Source organism: Abrus precatorius, unplaced genomic scaffold (assembly GCF_003935025.1).
Source record: "Abrus precatorius isolate BTA unplaced genomic scaffold, Abrus_2018 Scaffold2, whole genome shotgun sequence".
NCBI lineage: Eukaryota > Viridiplantae > Streptophyta > Magnoliopsida > Fabales > Fabaceae > Abrus > Abrus precatorius.
Genome location: NW_020874362.1, coordinates 36,413,192 through 36,435,249, shown reverse-complemented (window position 1 = coordinate 36,435,249; position 22,058 = coordinate 36,413,192). Strand labels below are relative to the sequence as shown.

Genomic DNA, 22,058 nt, shown 5'->3' with positions numbered 1-22,058 from the left:
TTTATACATTAATTTCTTCCTTGTTTTTAGTAAATTTAGTATTTTCATAGTTGGAGATATAAGTGAACAACTTACTGCAAGTCATTTTCTTTTGTGTTTTACATTTGTATCGTCTAAACCTTCTTTTTCTCAATTTGTATATATCAAACAATAAAAATAAAGTTATTCATTATCATATTATAAACATTATAAATAAAAATAATGAAACTTCAATTTAATCTCCTATATTACCTTCATTGTCGGCTTCATAATTTTATTTGTAATAAAACTTTGCCTTCCACGACTTTTAAAGTAAGTACTTATTTTTATTTAAAAGATATGTGAAGTGCTAATAATCTTTAAAAGTTGTAGAGGCAACTTTAACCCTTTACCATTACCCTTAAAAAATTATCACATAAAAATAGTTATATATTTTAATATATTTTATTTATATAATCAATCATTTGATTAGATTTTTCAATAAGTTAGAACTTAATACATTTACTTATAATTTCTGATGTTACAATAAGATCTTTTAACTTTACTTGTATTAATTGTTTAACAAATTCATCAAATAAGATAAATATAGTTAAATCTGTGTAATTTTTAACATCAAGTTCAAGACAAAATATGTAATGTATATAAATTAAGATAATAATATATAATTTAATTTATTTTAATATGAAAATTTAAAAATTAGAATATATAATGATGAATTAATTACCTCATCATTGGATACTCAACATCTTTATAATATGATTCACATTTAAAATTTGTAGTTGTGAAATAAACTTTTTTTTTGCAATGGGAGCAAAAAATATAATACCAATTATTTTTAAGCAATATATCGTTCATCGTTGCAATACAACTAATTACGACATTCTAAAAGTTAATTAAAAAATTAGTTTAAAAATTAAATAAGAAGAACAAAGTATATGAGAAATTAAATTTAACATATCACTCTTTGGTTTTACCATTATCAAATTTTCAGATATATTTTTAAAATTTCCTAACTTAGTGTCGCAACCAGGTAGTCGCAACGGTACGGCGAAAAACGTAAACGTTTTCAAAATATCAGAAGAGTCACCACCAAAGTTTATTTTAAGAAAACCTCGGAAAAAACTTTTAAAATTATATGATCTTTGAAACCAAAAATGAGTTCAGGAGTCATTTACATGTAAGGAAGGTATTAACACCCTACAATGTCCGTTTAAAAATGGTTACCTCAAAATTAATTGTGTAAATTTATCTTAATTTTAAAAAATATTTATTTAACCCTTAAACAACAAATTTTTTTTTAGTTTAGAAGAAGAAAAATTATTTATTGAGATATTGTTTGGGTTTCTTAATAAAGAGAAAATTTATTTTGAAAATTATTTTGATTTGACGGGTCTGGTTTCGCTCCTCCTACGTATCCTCATGTCAAATGGAGAAGTCAAAGTCACGTAGTTCTATCTAAAAAATACAAAGTTGGTTGATTAAAATTAAGTTTGATAAAAGAAAATTTATTTTAAAATTAATATTATTTTCATAAATTATAATATTTAAAATATAAGATAACGTAGTTATACACGTACCCTAAGAGAAACAATACAAAAAGTGGAGGAAGATCACACAACTATATTGCAAATCATTAAAAATATTTTATTCATAAATGAAGTATTTGAATTTGAATTTTGATTATAATTAATGTTGAAAGAGAATCTAAGATATTGTAAGCTATACATAAATCTCTTATAATTTATTGAATAATCGAAGATAATGTAAATTAGATGTAAAAATTTGTATAAATAAGTAAAGAGATTATTAGTTAAAATATGACTTTAAAAAAAATATAATACGAAATTAATTCCATTTAATGAAAAGAATAAATATATCTAAATTGATTAAAGAAAAAAGTTATTTAATGAAAGATTAAATTTTATTTAAAAAATTTATATCGCGTGGGACCTAAAATAACGTTGGTACACAAAAGTCTTAACAATAAGGTATATAAAGGTAGAGACGCTACACAATAACACTATAAATCGTTGCACTAATATAATAAGAATGTTATAGATGATAGATTTTAATTAATAAAAATAATAATGATAAAATTGATTACTTTAAAAATCAGATAAGATTTTTAATATGTTAATATTGAGTAAAACTTAAGGTAACATTGGTATACAAAGATTTTATCAAGTTATAACACATGACGGTAGAATAGCTACACGTTAATGTTATAAATTGGTACTATTATCTACTTGTTTAATTTAGATAAATTTTTGTTATAATAATTTTTTTTAATAATTTAGCATAATAATAGAAAAGAATAACACACAAATTTACATGAAATTATATCGATATCATACATATAAATAAATGAAAAATAAAATAATATATATATAATATAATTTGATTCTTCAATTCATTTATATCTATCTCATATAATAATAATAATAATTACTCAAAAAATATATAAAGAATAAAAATATATTAAAATTCAATTACTAAGTAACAATAAAACATGAGATGATACATTAAAAAATTATTATTTTATTATTATAGACACAATAAAATGTCTAAATTTATATTACAAAATAAATGTTCAAATAAAACGTTAAAAGAAATATAATAAACTTAGGTATAAAATTAACAACAACTAAAATATATTTTAACAATGGTACCTAAATACCTAATAATAATGTATATTTTTGAAAAGAGAAAAAAAAAAGAAAAAAAGAATTGAAACATGCATGAAAAGGATGACAAAACAAGGAGTGTTTAGATAGAAATTTGAAAAGCTAAAATAATCATCCAACATATTTAACGTGTACAAATGAAGGTGAGGATGGAGTATAGACAAAACATCAAATTTAAACCAACTTTTTCATTCTTTTACATATTTTTATAGAAAAATGATTAGACTTTACCGTAAAAAATTAATATATGAACGTTCAAAGTCATGGGTGCACAGCAACTTTCAATAGAAATGAAAAGCATTTATATATCATCGATGCTGAATAAAATTGAGAGTAAAAAAAGATCATTTACCTGGAAGAGGCGTTGCTGTGCAAGAGCTTAAGGAGATAATGGAGTAGAGTGGGTGGGTGATATTTACCTCTATAAAAGATGATGATTTTTTTTCCTTTTCTTTCTTGGTCTTCCTTTTTAAAATGTTACTTTTTTTTTTAAAACCAACTTGTTGCTACTTCTTGCAATATTTTTCTTTCTCTGAAACGTTATTTCTTCTCCAAAATTTTTTTCTTTTCTTTTCAAAAACCTCTGAATCCCCTTTCAGATTTCTTACTTGAGATTTTATATCCCTTTCTATCTCACGTTTTAGGGTTTTTTACAAAATACTAAAGTTTTGAGTTTTTCTTTTTCGTATATAGAGTCAGTTTTGAAATTGTAGTATAAGCCTGCATGTTGCAAAACTTTCATTTCCATGATCTAGTCTCTTTCTTTTTTCAAATTTTTTCATTTTTCTATAAAATAATTTTATTTTATTTTTATAAATTAAAAAAAAATTTGAAGGTCGTCCTAGAGATGTAAAAATTGGTATTTACACTTAGGAAGATTCGTAAATATTGTATTATCAATATTGTGAGTAATATGCATATCATTAAAATTTTTACAACAAAGTGATAATGAATAATTGAAAATATGATTAAGATAAAAAATATAGACATATCAATAATTAACATAACAGAAAGATTTTAAATAATTATAATACTTCAATAAATCTATAAAATGAGTAACTTTTGGTATGTTAATATTTATATAAATCTTTGTTGATCTTGATATAGAAATACAAATATTACCTATCATACATACATTCATATTTTTATGATTAAATATGAAGCATACATATAAATAATTTATCTAAATGAAATATTTTAAAAATATAATAATACAATTATCTTGAAATTCTTTTATAATAGTGGATATGAATATTGCAATATGGATTTTTGAATTCTTAGATACATTATTTTTTATTATTTCTTCAAACAGTACAATGTATTTTTTATATTCTTAATTTTATTATTATTAATATTTTATTATTATATTAATATATTATGTTTAGTTATTTTTCTTTATAAAAATAACAATTATTTAAATATGAATTAAATTTTATTCAAAACTAAAATTTTATTAAAAAAGTGATAGAAAAAATAAAATAATATACAATATATATATATATAAAACAGAACAATATAGTAAATAATATAATTTTAAATAAATTATATATAATAATATATACTTTTTATAACTTATTATATATTTTATTTTTATTGGTATAAATTTTTTAAATAATGTATCTATAAAAAAACATTTTAAATACTAAGTCCACAACACACAATCACACGCCTAAATATAAATATATCAAATTTTAAATAATTATTTTTAATGAATTTTACATAGAAGTAGATATATTTTTTCTTAAAAAATATAGTTATTAATATACATTTGAAATTTAATAATTAATAAATATTTACATAAACCAAAAAAGTATAAATAAAAAATTATATTATTAATTAATTTATCAATTTATATATAAATATATATTTTAATATATTGTATGAATAAATTTTTTTATATTATATTAATGTTATAATGTAGTTATTAGAACAAATAAAATTAAATATTTCTAATTATTTTTTTAATTTAATAGTTATTATTATTGTCATATTATATATATATATATATATATATATATATATATATATATATATATATATATATACATTGCATTGAGTTAAAATTTTTATATTAAATTTTATTACATATTTTTTGATTAAGATAAAGATTTAGAAATATAAGTTATTTTAATTTAAATATAAATTTTATTAATTTTTATTACACTCATATGTTATTTTTCTGCATTTATGAATTTTATAATATAAATATTTTTTATCTACAATTTTTATAATGATGATATTTTTTTAAATATAATAATTTTTTAAGTTGATTTAACAAATTTATAAGTGTTATTTTTTATTATAATTTTATGTGTTTATTATCATTTTATTTATTGAATATAAGATATTTTTACACAAATAAAATATAATTATCATAAAAAATAATTAAAATATTTAATATCCTAACAATTTTATAAAATTAAATTAGGAAAAATAAAAATATAAAAATTTTATCTTATGAAAATATTTATAGTTAATGCTTAAATAATATTTTAAAATTTTTTTATAAAATTATATAAAAATTGTTACAACTATTTTATAATTATCAATAACACAAATAAAAATTGAAAAATATGTAAACTAATTTGAGGATAAAATAATTATATTTTTATTAAGATTAAGATTTTTATAACAGACTTTAGACCAAATCAAGTCATTTAAATAAGTTAAGTCAGGCTAAAAATAAAGTCTTTAATAGATAACAGGTCATGCTTAGGTCTAATAATTATGTTATAAACTAAGTCTGTTTAAAGTAAAACTTAATTTAACCAGTCTATTTTTATCCTTAGTTAAAGTTAACAAAATCTTAATATTAATATACAAAGTTTTTTATGTTTATCCGTGTTTACTAAACTTCTAAATCTTTTAACTTTTTGATAGTTGATTTGTGATAATATTTTCATGATTTTATTTGAATAATTTCACTAATCTAAATTTACTTATGTTTAATTTGATATTTGATAGCATTATTTTTACTTAAAATATCAATTATTTATTTTAGAGTTATGAATGATTTAAAACATATAATTAATTTTTAAACTTCACGTTTCATTTATAATATAGCTATTTTATATAATTAAAAAATATTTGTTTATCCTTTTCAATATTACACATGATAAAAGATTTTATATAACAAGTTTTTATTAAAAATTATAAAATTCAATACATAAAAATTATTGTATAAATACTATTAATGCATTGAATTATATCAAATTATGTGGTTTTTAATATAAACTTAACGATATATATAACTTTTTATTTTGCGTAATATTGCATAAATTAAAAAATCATAAAAAGATTAATATTTTTTTAATTATAAAACATATTTACTTAACTGTAACAGTCATTTAATCAAATTTTGTTTTTTCTTTTAAAGGCAAACCGAAAAATGGCAATAAGTGAGCAGATTTCAGTACCTCATGAATAATAAGAGAGGAAATCCCTCTATTTTGGTGCTAATTAAGCATCCTGCCACCTTAGCTGCAAAATATTTCAAGCAATTTTGTTCGTATGGTTTTATTACTTTGGAGCTAATTAAAAGTGTTCGTATATTGTGTTCCTTTATGCTTATTCAGTTATTTGCTTTAGAATTGTTGTACTTTCTTATTTAATTTTTTTAAATAACTCAACCATATTATATAACCTTTATATATGACTAATATACTTTAATCATAATTATTTATGATAAAATTTAATCATTAATATTCGTTCCTTATTTGATATATCGTGAGTCACTTATTTGAAATTTATAAATATCATAACAAAATTTATTTAGTTCCTTACAACGAGAAACTTAATGAGATTCATTTTAAAAAACTTAAAAATTAAGAGGTAAATAAAAATTAAAATATTATGTTTTTTAAGAGTCCGTTATCTATTAAATGGCGAAAAGAAAATGAAAAACATGCATTTATTCAAATTATAATCGCAACTTGGCAGTTCAGTGAGATAAAACAAAACAGCAATAGAATTAGACACAGAATTTTAACTTTTGCCATTTAATCACATGTTTAATAATAAATGTTATTTTTTTAGTTTATGAATTAGTATTATCATACATTTTAAATTAAATTAATAATAAAAAACTTTTTATTTCATAAATTAATTTATTTTCAATAGAATGATCATAGAAAGGTTGAGGAAAATCTTTATTTTATTTTGATTGTTTAGGTTATATGAATATTTGAAATTAAGTGTTGACTATTTTTTTTTATATGCATAATTGTTGGCTATGTTTATGGTACGACTACTGATTAAAAATAATATTTAGATAAATAAAACGATACTATAGTTTATTGAAAAACATGAAAAAATAAATTAAAGGTTTGAGCAATTTCTGCTATAGTTAAAAGTACTCCTAACTACACCATAAATTGAGATATACCAAGTCACCAATCTCCTTACATATAGGGTATGATCAACGCATTGCAATTTCGTCATTCTGAAAACTAAAGGATATTGAGAAAGGAAGTTGAACACAAACATATGTTTCTCTTTTAATGTCATTATCATATACGTAATGAATGCTTTGGATGAAGATATTGTTGTTCTAAGCATCAATTGTCAATTTATTATGCAATACAATCAGATCACATCGTTTAAAACTCACAACTCATTTCTTAATTACCAAGCAAAATCAGTGCAAATATATATTATAAAGATAATTAAATGAACTCTATCGCTTAAATAGTATCATCAAATACTTTAGATAAATAATATTGTAAATATTTTACATATGAGGAGTCAAGAGACTTGAATTAACAATAGTTATAATGACATTTTTATAAACATTAAGATTTGCTACATTTTATACCATCTATTTACAAATTTCTCGATGAATTTTGGTTGACGCAGGCGAAAAATAGTGCAGTTTACATTCGGTAATTCAAAAGTATAGTAGTCTATGAATTTTTCGTGTGTTTATTTTTTGTTAGAATATTATAGTTGAAACCTTTTTTTATTAAATTTATGTATGTAAACGTTTTAGGCAAAAACTTTATTTTAAGAGATTGTTAAATAATAGTGACGAGTATGATAAAACTTAGACACATAATCGTAGATATTATTGGTATTATTTTTTTTAACTAAAATTAGAGTTTTATTTCAAAATATGTGTTAACTTTTAATAATTATAAATTATTAAAATGGAAATTTAATTTTTTAATTAAGAAATAGTACCAATATATATATAACACTGCGTCTAAATTTTATTCTAATGAATAATGGCTACTAGATTAAGAAATAGGCCGTGCATGAGTTAATTACATTTAATTTACCATTAACAATTCTCAATTAACTTGGATTGAGGACTCAGATGACGAATTTGGAAACTGCAATTATGATGAGAAAAAGAAAGTGAGAATTAAAAATATCAATTAAATATTGCTACGTCATCATAGCAATGCTAGTCATTGATTATAAAATTTTCAAAGTATTATAATTTTATTATGAAAATATATTTTATAAATCTAATGAAAAAAATAGTAAAATTATAGGAATTTCAACCTAACAACAACAGTAATAAAATATTTCAATGCATAATCAAACAATTAAGATATTAAAAAAATAATATTTTTTATCGTCAGAAAAAAATTGAATGAAAAGCATAATCAACGTCATAATCAAAGGATGAGATAAAATTAGGGAAGCAATAGGTTTTGAGGCAAAGAATCTTAACCTTGTGGCTTTGATTATTGTCATATCAATGTTTTCTTTAATGTCTTGATTAAGCATTTTAAAGTAGTGTTAGTGTTGCGTTAAGCTTATTAATTCAATGTTGATTTCATTTGAATTAATTTTGGAAAATTTGTTGACCTGTAATTGTTCATAAAAAAACAAGGTCTGTACTTAACGAACCTTTAAGTTGAGAAGTGACATCCTACCAAACCGTTTGATGAAAAATTGATAGGTAGCAGCATTTGTTTTCAGCTTTATGATTTTTTCAGGAATATACCTATTTTTTTTATAATATTAAATGCTACATTTTATAATACAAATTTACTTTTTTAAAAAACGTCACAAACTTTTAAGATAAAGACATTATTAATATTAATAAAGGACATTTATTTTAAAATTAGAGTACTAAAGATTAGTAAATTGTCAATTTAGTTTTTATTATTTTTCAAATTTATTAAAACAGTTCTTAAATTAAATAAAATGTTATTTTAGTTTCTAATGTATGTAATTATTAATTATTTTAGTTCTTTTAATTTTGAAAATTCATTAAAATAAATTTTTATTTAAATAAAATATTATTTTAATTTTTAACGTATATAATTATGAATCATTTATTTATGTCATCAATTAAATATTAATTGTTCTAGTGAAAAAATAACTCAATAGACATGATAAGTAGTATTTAATAACAACATAAAAAATATTTAATCAGTTAATTTAGTTTCTATAAATTTTAAGTTTAAAAATTATTTAAAAATTAAATTAGCGAATTTTAAGAACAGTAAACTTCAAAACATATTACTTTATTTACATAATTAATTAATATTTAGTTCTTGAAAATATAAAGATTAAAATAATTGTAATTATATATGAGATTTTACTTTATTTGTTCACTATTTTTATGAATCTTGACAATAATAAATATCAAATTGGATAGCTTACTATTTTGTTGGTGATGTAGATCATCTATCAGTGTACAAAAACGTCAATCAAATTAAATGCTATTTCTTAAAAAAATTATTTGGGAAAATAGCATTTAAGACATAAGAACAAAATAATGAATTGAATCACGCTGTTACAACTGTTAAATTCGACTACTTTTCTGCTGTAATAGTTATCTACATCTCATTACCATCTCGTTTTTTCATTTCAGTTGATGACAACGTATCAACTTTAAAAATGGTATTGTTACCTCACTCTTAGAGTTAAATTTAATTATCTATAAATAATTTTTTTTATGAAAATATATATAATTATTATATTAAAATTATAAAAATATAATAAATACTTTTTTAATAAAATTTTATTATTATTAACTAATTAACTTCAAATCTTAAGGTTAAAATTAACAAAACTTTTAAAAAAATTATCATTAATTAAATATAATAATACTAATAGATTTATTACTTTCTAATTTCCATTTCACCAAAATCAATCTCACTGACTAAATACAAAGCTTTAGAAACTAGACTAAGGTTAAGAAATGGCAAACTAAACCCATGGAGAACCTTCAATCAGTGTTGCTGGTATGAAAACATAAAAGAAACGACCTCTTACGCGTTAAAACTAGAACGTGGCAGTGTTACAGACACCATTCTCAGGGTGAATGGCCCATGATTTTCGGACAAGGTCTTCACCGACACGACACCCCATGTTACCATTTTCAATTTTTTTTTTTCACTTTTTTTTTGGGTTTTAAGTAAAAGACCAAAAACAGATCATTAATTGCACTAACTGCGAAAAGGGTTGACGAAAATGATGTTCCTTTGGGCCCTGCCGTGTGCCAACAAGGTATATGAATAATGAATTATTACTCCCCATCATGAACAAAGTTGCGCCTTTGTTCTTCTTGTTTCCACGCTTTCAATTCATTCATTGACATTCACTTATCTTTTAATTTTTCTTTCATCTTGGTCCCCAACTTTTCCCCTTAGTCCAACCAATCAATCGCTTCAACGCAGACCCACATTGCAGATGACTTTAAGTTTGCTGTTTTCAAGCATCAGAGGCAGCATTAATGGGTTGGGTATGCATTGAAACGAAGGTGGGTGGGGGAAAGTTGGTTCCTTTTTTGGTTAAGGACTTGTGGGTTTTGCTCCACTTCCATTGAAAGAGATAAGGAATGAATGATCATTTAGGGATTAAGTAGTGTTACTGTGTTGGCTGTTAATACTACTTATGTTTCGGAGACTCAGATGGTTTGTGGGTCTGAATCAAAAGAATTGGTCAACCAAAAGGTTGGTCAATGTTCAACAACATGGCCCTGCAAGGCCTAACCATTTGCCTGTGCTCGATGCTGTTTACGAAGTTGCAGTTTACATTCATAGGTTTCATAATCTTGACCTTTTTGAACAAGGGTAAGCTTCGCTTTGCTTTTGTTTACTTTTCATTTTTCATTTTTCTTATGTTATTTCATTGATGCTGTTATGCAGATGGTACAAAATCAAGGTTACCATGAGATGGGAGGAGGGTGAAGACTCCTATCCTGGGATTCCAGCACGGGTTGTTCAGTATGAAGGTGACTTGTAATCCTAATCGCTTGAAGTATTAGTGGTTAAAAGATGCTACTCTATTGAAGACACAAATTTCAAGTTCATTGATATCTTGTGGCTGTGCCATCAAGTGTGTGTGTGTGTGTGTGTGAGAGAGAGAGAGAGAGAGAGAGGGAGGTTCACCCTAAAACATGTTCTTACGTGGAAATTACAGTTGTCAATAAGTTTTTCTTACTAAAGGTTTAAGATGTGAACCTCTTATATTGTGTCATTGATACTGGTTTCCAGAGGTTATGGCAACGACTTATATAGCTAAATCTTAAATACTAAACATCCAAGCTGTGCCTGTATACACGTGATATCTTCATGGGATTTGTGGCATCTGGTATTTTAATTTTAAAGCCTAGACTGACATTTAAAACTACAGGTTTTATATAGAAGCCATACATCTCCATTTAATTCCATGTGGTACAGCTGCACTGTACAATTTATGTGTGGTTTTGACATTAGTCAAGCCTTTTAAATATGAGGAATGATGCATACATATGCTTCATGCTCACAAACCCCCAAAACAACAAGTGGCAGAGAAATTTGGGCAGGGTAAAGCAATGGATGACTCACTTGTCTGCCACACAGTTTTGTTCAGTGAAAGGTTTGTGAGTATGAAGTTTGTATGTGTATTTTTTTTTTCTTAAGTATTGATATCTAAGTATGATTGTGGTACTTTTGTGCGTTTACTCAACTTAGTGGTTGTCAAATCTCGTTAAAGTGGATTGTAATACTTTCCTAAGCTCTTTAAGTTTACTATTTTGAACTGCAGGGCTCTTTCAATATACATGAGACATTGACACCTACAAGTACAAGCTTGATATGCTAAATAATTACTTTGTTTTTGTTGTATTGAAGTTGCACTATATTTATATTTAAGTGTTTTAGTTAGAGTAAAATCTTAGAATCCATCCTTTTCTTTGAGCTGCAGCTCCTGAAGTAGGTTCTGACAATTTATGTAGAGTTTGGATGATCGATGATACAGACAACAGTTTTTCAACACCACCATTCCAGATTAGATATGCAAGGCAGGATGTATTTCTTTCTATCATGATTTCATTCTACCTGTCTTTTGGTGAATATGAGGTCAGTTTTTCTCTATGTATATGTTTTCTTGAATCTCTTTAATACATGTGTGCATTCAGTTGAGGAAGTACTTTTTTGTTGATGCAAACAAGCTAGGTATAGCGCACTAAAAATGTTATAAAAGAGCTTACCAAAGCCAGGACACATTTACAGTTGTACACAGCATATGATGCTAAGGAGAAAACAATGAAAATACTTATACACAACTTTTTTTTGAAATGATCTCATATACACATGTAAGCAAATAGCTTTAATTGATTAAGTGTCAAAAAATATATAAAGATAGGCTTAATTATGCACAACAATTCGAGTTGCTGATGGCTATACCTTGGAGCATATTATCTGATATCAAATTTTCACAATTTACCTTGACATATGCAGAAATTAATTGCAAAAAGAGAAAACCTTTCCTTTACATCTTAAGTTGTAAAAAGCTAGCTACGTCGTTCCCTGGCATATTAGGTTGGGAAACCTATATTTTTCCTTATGTCTGTTTGAAGTAAATTTTTACTTCTTTATGCAAAGAAACTGAACAATTTTGTTGCATTTTCAAGCCACTTATGATTGCTATTTTCTTTTCATCTGCTTTTTAGGAGTAATTTTTTTATCTCCTATCTCCCTCCCCGTTGTAGGTTGTCTTCTTTCTTTCTAATAATATTTTCTAAAATAAATTGTTGTGACTTGTTGCCTTCTTGGTGTGCACCCATCTCTGTAGCTCTAACCTTTTCTTTTCTTTTGTGTCATAAATTTCTTGGCTAATAACTATACACAGGGACAATCCTCTGCTGTTATCTTGAAGTTTGAACTCATGCATGCTCCTATAACCGAAACTGGGTTAGTTGATGATTCTCTTTCCCTTTTTGGGTTCAATGGTGTGTTGAACAAGTGAAAGTTAAATACAATGAAATTGATTTTGACTGAGATTATATTATTATGATACTCTGAACTTATTGCATCATTGTGCAGATCTGAGTTACAAGGTTCACTGGATGCATATGCTACTTCGGCTCATGAATACAAAATCCCCCCTAAAGCTCTTCTGGGATTGCATTCATATTGTCCTGTCCATTTTGATGCTTTCCATGCTGTCCTTGTTGATACAAGCGTTCACATCAGTTTACTGAAAGCTAGTTATCACACATCTCCACAGAAGGTATCCAGGTTTGTCAAAGCACTGGTTTTTGAAGTTCAAATATACACTCTAGTAGCTGTTGTGTGATCATTGTTAGTCTTCTGATTGAGGAATAATCTTAGAAGTTGAATCCTTAATTGATAAGGGTTGGGTGTGTTATTGTATGGTTTCGCTTGTGCTTGTACTAAGTATATTTACTTATATAGTACTTCATAATTATTAGTTTAAATAGGCATTGGTGCTTCATTTATATGCATTAAATCAAATCTAGATTCTAGAGCTTGCTTGTTTCAGATTTTTCTATGACAAATCACTTTAATTTGAAAAAAAAAATCACATTAATTTTTTTTAGTGTATTTGTTTAAGCTTATGGGGAAAAAACAAAGACAAAAATGACATTTCTGATAATTTTGAGAAGTTGTTTCGAATAGATATTTAAAAAAATCTGAAATTAAAATTACCTCTTAAAACAAAATTTTTTATATATATATATATAGTTGTAATCAAACAAAATACACTTCTGCTTTTATAAAATCTCTAAAACTTAAATCAAATCATATATTCTTAAAATCATTTTTTCGTAAAAGCTTAAACAATGGTCCCTTATCTCATATTATTCATTCGTATTCTTATGCTCTCTTCCTGTTTACTATCTAAAACCCTATAAACCGACATAACTTAATTATCTTTCTTTTATTTGTTGTACATGTAATGTATTCATTTAACTTTTGAATAATATGGTTTGTTGAATTATACCAGTGATTCCAGAGGTTCAGAAGGTGCATATGTTGAAGACTATGTTGGATCAAACAAGGTATGATATGTAGTGTTTCTGTCAAGTTTATTTAGCTTACTTAAATATCTCTTGTTTTTATTGTGTTTTAAGTTGATATTCTGAAATTGTGATTTGTACTATTTCTTAAGCTAAACTTCATTGAGAAATCTCTTTGCTTACTATTGTAACTTATTCTTATTCTGATTGTCAAATCTCAAATCAGGTTATGCTCATCAAAGCATTGATGGCTGCCCATGATATCCTGCTTGAAGATTTGAGAAGAATAAGCACAGGCATTGATAAAGCTATTGATTTGACTGAAATTACTTTTGAAGCAGATGCTACAGAATGGTTTAGTTCAACTCCACCAGCACACGTGAAAAGTATTGATGGGGAAACATTACATCAACTGTCAGATGAGACACACATCAGTGCTGAGGTCCATAATTCTGGCAATGTAAATGTTTCATTATTTGTTTCAGCTGTGTTGAAGACTATTTACTGATTTAATACTTTCATCTTTCCCTCAACAGAAAGCTGCTCATTATATCAATGATCTTTCCAAATCATTTGAACCTTTTTCTTGGGATGGTCATCTGTTAAGCTCTTTCGAGTCTTTAGGGAATCAGCTCTTATGTCTTTGGAATATATTTCTGAAATTCCACAGGTATAATTGAACTAATTTCATGTTGAAATAATTATTTAGATTTACTGGTTTTGCAGCTTTAAGGTCGTTGTACCTGTTTTAGTGCTTCTACAGTTGTACATCCATTCTGATCATTATGACATAAGGAAGAATGGATTTTACCAAGTTTTTCTTGGATATTTTTTGCATACTATAATTAGCCAAGCTTGAGCCTGGTTGACAGGCTAAGTGTGATTAACTTGTTCTGAATAAGGCTGCTTTTTGTTATTCATGTGTTGTTGTATGGTCTCCATTTGTAATATGAATGCATAGCTTGACTATTAAGTCGATGATATCTCTCAGTCTTATCACTCTACTCAGGGAAAACAAAACAAAAATACTGGAGTTTCTACGCAAGTCCTGGGCAATTGATCGGAGAACTGAATGGTCAATATGGATGGTGCACTCAAAGGTTGCAATGCCTCATCAATATATGGGCAATGGAGTTGAGGGGACATCATTGTCCCATGGCATACGTAGAAGTTCAATAATTGCAAGAAGGTTAACTGATGATGTAATGATCTGTTATGTCATAAAATATTCGTAAAATTCATTGTTGTCTGCTTTTTCAAAAAATTATCGATTGCTGTTGTTATGTGGATTTTCTTTACTGGATCATTTTCTTCCGATATGTTATTTCCCTTATTCTTCTGTTCAGCCTATTCAAACTGCAATGATGCGTGCCGAACTTCATAGGAGTGGAATAGCACAAATGAGGGTAAGTTACTGTATTTGTCTGGAATGTTTTGTAATCTTATAATTTCAGCTGACTGGAATAATGGAATTTATGATATCTGTGAATCTCATGCAGATCAACAATCGTTCAATTCAAGACATGTATATATTTGGAGATCCTCTGCTTGTTCCTATTATTATTGTAGAATGCTTAACAAACATGCACTATCCTGCCAATGTGAACTCAAATGGCATTCCTTTGGAGGATGAAGTGAGACATATTCTTGAAAATGGACCCAGAACCACAAAAAAATTGTGTGGTAGTAGCCCACATCAAAATGAACACATTTTGAGAATAGTTGTTTTTGTTCATGGGTTTCAGGTATGTTTCACATTCTTGTAGTTGTTTTTAGCTCCTTGATCTGTTTTGGGTTCTGTCTTACAAACTACAAGTCTGCAATACTTTTTTTTGGAAAACTGAAGCAGTAATTTGTACTCTGGAGTAATACTGAAAATGGTAGGATTTAGAACTATGTTCTTGCTGTCTTGATATGATAAAATACACGTGCGGTGCCTGTTTCACATCACATCTCTTGCATCAAATAGCATCAAAATTGGGTTCATACTTGAAGTTTATTTGTGAGGTTAAATTTTGAACACTAAGGTTATATAGCCCCTGAAGGGTTTAGGGGGACAACTTGTTCATGAGGGTTTCTGGCTATTACAGTTGGGAACTTGGGGCAAACTAAATAGTTTTGGCTTTTCTTCTGTGAGGGTTTGGCTGTTGGTAACTCACTTTTATCAAGAAATATAATTTCTTAGCTAGAGTACTACTACTATTCAATTTCCTTTTTGCCTTTTTTTTGTGTGACTTTATTTTGAAGTTATCTTTGTGGTACCTTTGTAACTGTAGATTGCTACTCTACTACAGTGGAAGTTTTACTCGTATATTTTTAAGCAAAGAGCACCAATCATGAACTTTGCAGTGTACTTTTTGTTTTATCTGTTCTACTTTGTTCAAAGAAGTAACAAATTTACAGTATAATTAATGATTTAGATAGTCCTGAAAAATTGAGGTTTGATCATTCACTCTGTTATGTCTTTGTACAACTTTGAATCCTTAGTCTTTAAAAAGTTACACATACACAAACACACACACACACACACATGCTACTTATGTATGCAATAATAAAATGTCTTTTTCTTTTTACTTTCTAGTGTGGCCTGGTTTATTTTTGTTTTATGTTTTCCTTTTTACTTGTTTGTTGATTTATTTCTGATGATTTTGACATACGTTTGTGTATAAAAGAAGTTGAATATCTATGTTAATAGTTTATGTTAATGGGATTCCTGCTTTAATGTTCATACCTCTGTTCCCTGGGTCAGTTTTGGTGGCTACTGACTAGTCTTTGTCTTGTTTTCCATCTTGTTTCATTAATTGATGATTTGACTAAGTATATTCCTCATCACTCAAACTTTAACAGGGAAACCATTTGGATTTACGGCTTGTTCGGAACCAATGGCTTTTAATAGACCCCAAGGTACAGTTTCTAATGTCAGAGGCAAATGAGGATAAAACATCTGGGGACTTCAGAGAAATGGGATTACGGCTTGCCCAGGAAGTGATCTCTTTCCTGAAAAAGAAGATGGATAGAGCTTCTAGAAGTGGAAACTTAAAAGATATCAAGCTTAGCTTTGTTGGTCATTCTATTGGGAATCTCATTATCAGGACAGCCTTAACAGGTATCTTTGCACAGATTTTAAGGATCTAGTATACTGCTATCCAAAAATATTAAACCAGGGAAAGTAACATGTTTTTCTTATTTTAAATAATTCCAGAGAGCATCATGGAACCATACCTAAGATACTTACATACATATGTCTCCATTTCTGGTCCACACTTGGGATACATGTATAGTTCGAACTCTCTATTCAATTCAGGGCTGTGGATATTGAAGAAGTTCAAGGGCACACAATGCATCCATCAACTTACCTTTACAGATGACCCTGATCTTGAGAATACTTTCATCTACAATCTTTCCAAGGTATTGAACGCTTAATTTTTTGTTCTTAATTGTAAGTTGTCCTATCCCTAACCCCTTATCCAGATCTCCTTTTCCCTAGTCCCGAAAATAATAGCTTGTTTGGGGTTTGAAAATGGAGGTAAGTATTGGAGAAGTGACTACAGGGTTGTTTTCCTTCAAGGTTTCTGTGCAATTCTGTTTGCTATAGTAGGGAACAAGTGCTATTATATTAAGCTTACTGTTATTGTCTACAATCTACAGGAGAGGACACTAGCTAACTTCCAAAATGTGCTGCTTTTATCCTCACCTCAGGTAACCTTCTGTACATGCTTACGATGGGAATTGTCATGGTTTGTACGACCGTACATTAAAACAACTTACTTTCCTTATTAAAACACTTGCATTCAAATACTGGATCATTTCCTAAAAGGTGAAGATTTAGCTAAAAATTGTAACTTATGTATCAATAGAAATCTATGAGGTGGAAAGCTTGCGCTGATTAGGATTCAAGCTAATATTGATATCATGACTATTTAAGGGTATGTCTTTTTTCTTTTCAAAATATATACATTTTTTATGATAAAGGATCCTATGATCTTGTTTTAGAGTTCCCTGCAAGGTAACTTTAGAAATTACTTTTTCTCTTCTGCATAACCTTGCATCTAGCTACAGTTTGATTTTGTTATTTCAAAATATATATCACAACGCATCCTTGCTTATTACATGTCAGGATGGTTATGTTCCATACCATTCTGCCAGAATAGAACCATGTCCAGCAGCTTCTTTGGATTTTTCTAGAAGAGGGAAAATCTTCCAGGAGATGCTAAATAATTGCTTGGACCAAATCAGAACTCATTCTGACCATCGTGTGGTCATGCGCTGTGACATCAACTTCAACACTTCCTCCTATGGCAGAAACTTAAATACTCTTATTGGACGGACGGCTCATATTGAGTTCTTGGAGTCTGACATTTTTGCAAAGTTCATAATGTGGTCATTCCCAGAGCTGTTTAGATAGCAAAGAAGGAAATCTGCATGGGATTCAGGTAACATTGTTGACTTAGAGAAACAATGAGGTTGACACAAGGACTTCAAAGAAACACTGGAACTGAAAGCACAGCATTATCATAAAACAGTTGAGAGGTGGAAAATTGAAGTCCATCAAGGGTCAAAACTGAGTTGGTATTTTTCTAACACAATTCTCACAGTAGGACAAAATGATGAATCTTAGCCCTCCCAAAATTGGTGTCCACATTTGGGACTGGAAACTTGGGGCATGTGCAGAGCAGCAGACATGCATAGAACCTTGGCCATTGTAATTATTTTTGTTTAGTTTTTATATATATTTTTTCTTCTCTCTGTTATGAATCGGGGATACAGCCTTTTGGCCATTAGGCAGGGTGTAGGCATGTATGTACAAAGAACAAAAGCATTATTGTACCATATCTGTTGAAGTTCATAGAAGTTAGTTCTGTAGGCTTAGGAAATAGGAGCCTAGAGAAAATATTGTACACTTGTAATAGTTGATTTTTAAAGAAATTTTTAGAGAACACCCATGCTTCTACATAAGAAAACACTTTCCTGTGTCATCTTTTTAACCTCGTTCTTTCCTTTGTCAACAGTTTTGGTGTTTTGATGTTGCTCACGGTTTATTTCCGTTGTCTCTTAAATCATGTCAGGTTTCTGCAAAATACGTCAACAGTTGGACTATATCTGAAGCGGCTGATACGTTTAATGCACCATGTTCTGTGCAGCATGCTGTGTTAAAAAATGAAATGATACTTGCACTTGGGTAGACTTGCAATAAACTTAAAATATGTTAAGCTCGCATATTAATATGGAAATTTGGTGGAATTACAATGAAGGTGAGAATAGAAAGGCCTTCAAACATTACCGTACGTGCGAGCAACCACTATATAATTAAGCGAAAACCATGCAATATTTAACAAGTAACCTTACCATAATTTTTTTACACAAATACTGAGATTAATACAATGCATTACAAGAGAGTAAAATGATTTTTCTGCTAATCTCGCCTAGTCATTCCTCCTCTCAAAAAAGCTGGTAAGATGGAAAATGTACATGTTCCGCAAATTTGTACATCTGATAGCTCATCAACAACCCACCATTTTCATTGTTCTGTATAGTTTGACGTGCCGAGGCAATCAAGCCCCTCAGTTCGGCATGCCATTATCTTCCGGAAAGCCTCCCTCACTTGGCGCTCCAATGGATCCAATCCATTTTTAAAAGCTTCACAAACTTGTGTTAGCTCCTTCAAATCCCGTTCAACCTCCATTTTCAGCTCCTCTGTCAATGGAAACTGAGCAGAATCTATCACATCGGTCAGGTGGCGGCTGCTTGTCTCAACTTGATAAATCTCCTTCAACAAACCATTTGAGTTCCGGCGCTCTCGCTTCTTTGACTCCTCCATGATCCTTTCATGAAGTAAGGTAACTGCAGTGCTCCAGGATAATTGGCGTGGGACTGAAAAATGAATGTTTAGGCCCCTATCCTGACAAGGAATGGCTGCAACAAGGATCCACAAGACTAAAAGGAGAATACAGTTCATTGTATAAACAGGAATTGCAAGCCTGCTTGTTGCAGCGATCTCAGTTGCACGCGGTGGAACCAGGTTATTTGCAATGGACTGTAGTTGCTTGGCTGCAGACCAGGAGCGAGAGACACTCCATGAATGTGATCTTGAATGCCCTGCTGAGTGATGATCCTTGCTAGAGTTATGTCGCCCAAAAGATCTATTACGTTGAGAAAAAACCGATCCAGAGTCCTTCTCATCAAGCATTGCCAATGCTAAATCCATCAGTGCCTTTCTTGCCCTACGAAACTGGCCTTCAGTCAATGCCCTCTTATTCGAACTCAAGGCACAAAAAACAATTTCCAGATGCTTTTGCCACGTGCGAATCTTCTCAACCCCATCACGGCTTGCATTACAAATGTCAAGTGCCTTCACTGACCTCTCAAAGAATTCAGAAATCATACGATCCAAGGGGGATTTCGTGACATGCTCTTTATTATTCAACAGAATGACTCTGAATTCCTCTTGGCAGCTGATAAATGCACTGAGGAGCTTGTGCATCCAATCAATTGTGAGCAATTCATCATCACTAGCCATGGAAAGCTCGTGAAACCGATCTGTAACACGCTTTTGGAATGATCCAAGTTCCAAATTACAGGAATCAGATTCATGACCTGCTTCCACAGAATGAACCTGCTCCTGCCTGACACCAAATATTGAACGGCCAAACGAGGAAAACGACGAAGAAGAGCTCTGATTATCTGTAGAAGGCATTGTTACAGAACAGCAGCCCTTGACGAAAGCCCCCTCAAGATCCTCAGTGAACTGGAGCAGAACCACAGAGATCACATGAAACCCATAAAAAACAGCTGCATTGAATTCCCCTATTTCGGTTTTGTTTCCTATAAGTAACTGAATCCAGGAAATTTAAAACATCTTCAACACTCCAACAAACATAATTAACACACTATCCAATTGAGAACCTAACGATTATCAAAACATCGATCTTAGCAAACAGATCAACCAAATTTCAATACAGGAATCAAAACCCAAATCACAATAGATCTCAACTTTCAATAAAATGACTCTCATCACCTTCAAATTCAAAATCCATCAGCACCCAAATAAAAATCAAACCTTGATCTCTAACCCAAGGCCAAAAACCTCAGAATTTTCCAACAACCAGATACCCGTATGTCCAAACAACTTCAACTAATACCAGGTTTCTTAGGACATCATCGCTTGAAAAATAAATGAAGAAAACAAAGAGTGCAGGAATAACATGTAAACAAGCTTAAAGAAATGCAGAGAAAAGGGAAATACCTTTGAATTTAAAAAGTGTAGAAGCAAGGGAACAAGACGATGGGAATTTGTAGGAGTAAGAGGGTGATCATAGAAAGCGTAGAAGCTACGAAATGGGAAATGGTGAATCCCAAACCCTAGCGAAGGACCAAAGCCAAAGCCCCTTGGCTTTGGTTCACGCCAGTTCGAAGGAAGCAAAGGCAATGTAGTTGGAATATTATTGTGGTGACCACTGACAAGACAACGTTTTTTTAAGGTTAATTAAAAAAATGTAAGAATATACAAGAATTTTTGTTTATAAATATCAATTATAATATAATATACTATGCATGTGTCTTGTTTTTTATCAAGAAATCCTGGCAGAATAATTTTTCCAGTTTTAAAGGTTTTAAAAAAAATGTTTAATTTATGTGTACAGACGTTGACGCATTGTCAACTAATTAGATACCCTCTGATTATGAAATTTCAGATAATTATTATAAAATTTAAAATTTTAATAGTATATTAAATAATAATCTGTAATTGAATAATAGTATTAAAAGTAGTATATTTTAATTAAACTTTATTAAAAATCATTTCATAATAATTCTAAACAAATAATTATTAAAAAATTGACATCCACAAATGGTTAAATTTGACTCTAATATATAATATATGTTTGAATTCTAATGTCCAGCAAGAAAAGCTATTAAAATAACCATAGCGTGAAATGAGGGCTGTTGTCAAATTAGAACACCATTTATAATATTACAAGTTTATTTTAATTTAAAGGGATGTCATTTTTAATAAAAATTTTTAAAATTAAACAAAATCATCTTTCGTTCTTTTTTCATATTTTATCTATTTGCTTTATTTATCATTTTATAAAATAAAAAATTAATATTTTGTTTATAATTTTAACTTGTACTTAATATTTTTTTTATAAAATACTAAATAAGTCAAATAATCGAAATAATAGATGGAAAGT

General features: G+C 28.4%; 2 protein-coding genes across 13 annotated transcripts; one reads left to right on the top strand and one right to left on the bottom strand.

The window, feature by feature from the left end:
- Nucleotides 1–10,066: 10,066 nt before the first annotated feature.
- LOC113857405 (protein FAM135B-like) lies at nucleotides 10,067–18,853 on the top strand. 10 transcript variants are annotated; one of them, XM_027489259.1, is made up of 16 exons: nucleotides 10,067–10,130; nucleotides 10,535–10,696; nucleotides 10,772–10,857; nucleotides 11,811–11,965; nucleotides 12,738–12,799; nucleotides 12,932–13,126; nucleotides 13,857–13,911; nucleotides 14,096–14,311; nucleotides 14,406–14,539; nucleotides 14,879–15,071; nucleotides 15,216–15,275; nucleotides 15,369–15,614; nucleotides 16,717–16,975; nucleotides 17,072–17,277; nucleotides 17,518–17,568; nucleotides 17,727–18,853. In XM_027489259.1, exons 3-16 carry the CDS (start codon nucleotides 10,794–10,796, stop codon nucleotides 17,757–17,759), a joined length of 1,929 nt encoding a protein of 642 aa, XP_027345060.1. In that variant the 5' UTR covers nucleotides 10,067–10,130; nucleotides 10,535–10,696; nucleotides 10,772–10,793; the 3' UTR covers nucleotides 17,760–18,853. The 10 variants fall into 10 exon arrangements, with proteins under 10 accessions (XP_027345060.1, XP_027345058.1, XP_027345056.1 ...); XM_027489255.1 differs by lacking the exon at nucleotides 10,067–10,130 and having other exon boundaries at nucleotides 10,162–10,696; nucleotides 17,727–17,795; nucleotides 17,987–18,807; XM_027489253.1 differs by lacking the exon at nucleotides 10,067–10,130 and adding an exon at nucleotides 10,189–10,383 and having other exon boundaries at nucleotides 10,639–10,696; nucleotides 14,096–14,329; nucleotides 17,987–18,851.
- A 200-nt stretch (nucleotides 18,854–19,053) lies between these two features.
- Nucleotides 19,054–21,307, bottom strand: LOC113857407. 3 transcript variants are annotated; one of them, XM_027489260.1, is made up of 2 exons: nucleotides 21,113–21,307; nucleotides 19,054–20,701 (listed from the first exon to the last, which is right to left on the bottom strand). In XM_027489260.1, exon 2 carries the CDS (start codon nucleotides 20,561–20,563, stop codon nucleotides 19,388–19,390), a length of 1,176 nt encoding a protein of 391 aa, XP_027345061.1. In that variant the 5' UTR covers nucleotides 20,564–20,701; nucleotides 21,113–21,307; the 3' UTR covers nucleotides 19,054–19,387. The 3 variants fall into 3 exon arrangements, with proteins under 3 accessions (XP_027345061.1, XP_027345063.1, XP_027345062.1); XM_027489262.1 differs by having other exon boundaries at nucleotides 19,150–20,673; XM_027489261.1 differs by having other exon boundaries at nucleotides 19,185–20,691.
- Between the last annotated feature and the right edge of the window lie 751 nt (nucleotides 21,308–22,058).

What these genes read in the sequence shown, in the direction of transcription:
- LOC113857407 (XM_027489260.1), bottom strand. Translation starts at nt 20,563, where the DNA reads ATGCCTTCTACAGATAATCAGAGCTCTTCTTCGTCGTTTTCCTCGTTT.
- LOC113857405 (XM_027489249.1), top strand. Translation starts at nt 10,518, where the DNA reads ATGTTTCGGAGACTCAGATGGTTTGTGGGTCTGAATCAAAAGAATTGG. An exon ending in ACTATGTTGGATCAAACAAG is followed by an intron (nt 13,912 to 14,095) that starts GTATGATATGTA and finishes ATCTCAAATCAG; the next exon opens with GTTATGCTCATCAAAGCATT. An exon ending in TCATCTACAATCTTTCCAAG is followed by an intron (nt 17,278 to 17,517) that starts GTATTGAACGCT and finishes TACAATCTACAG; the next exon opens with GAGAGGACACTAGCTAACTT.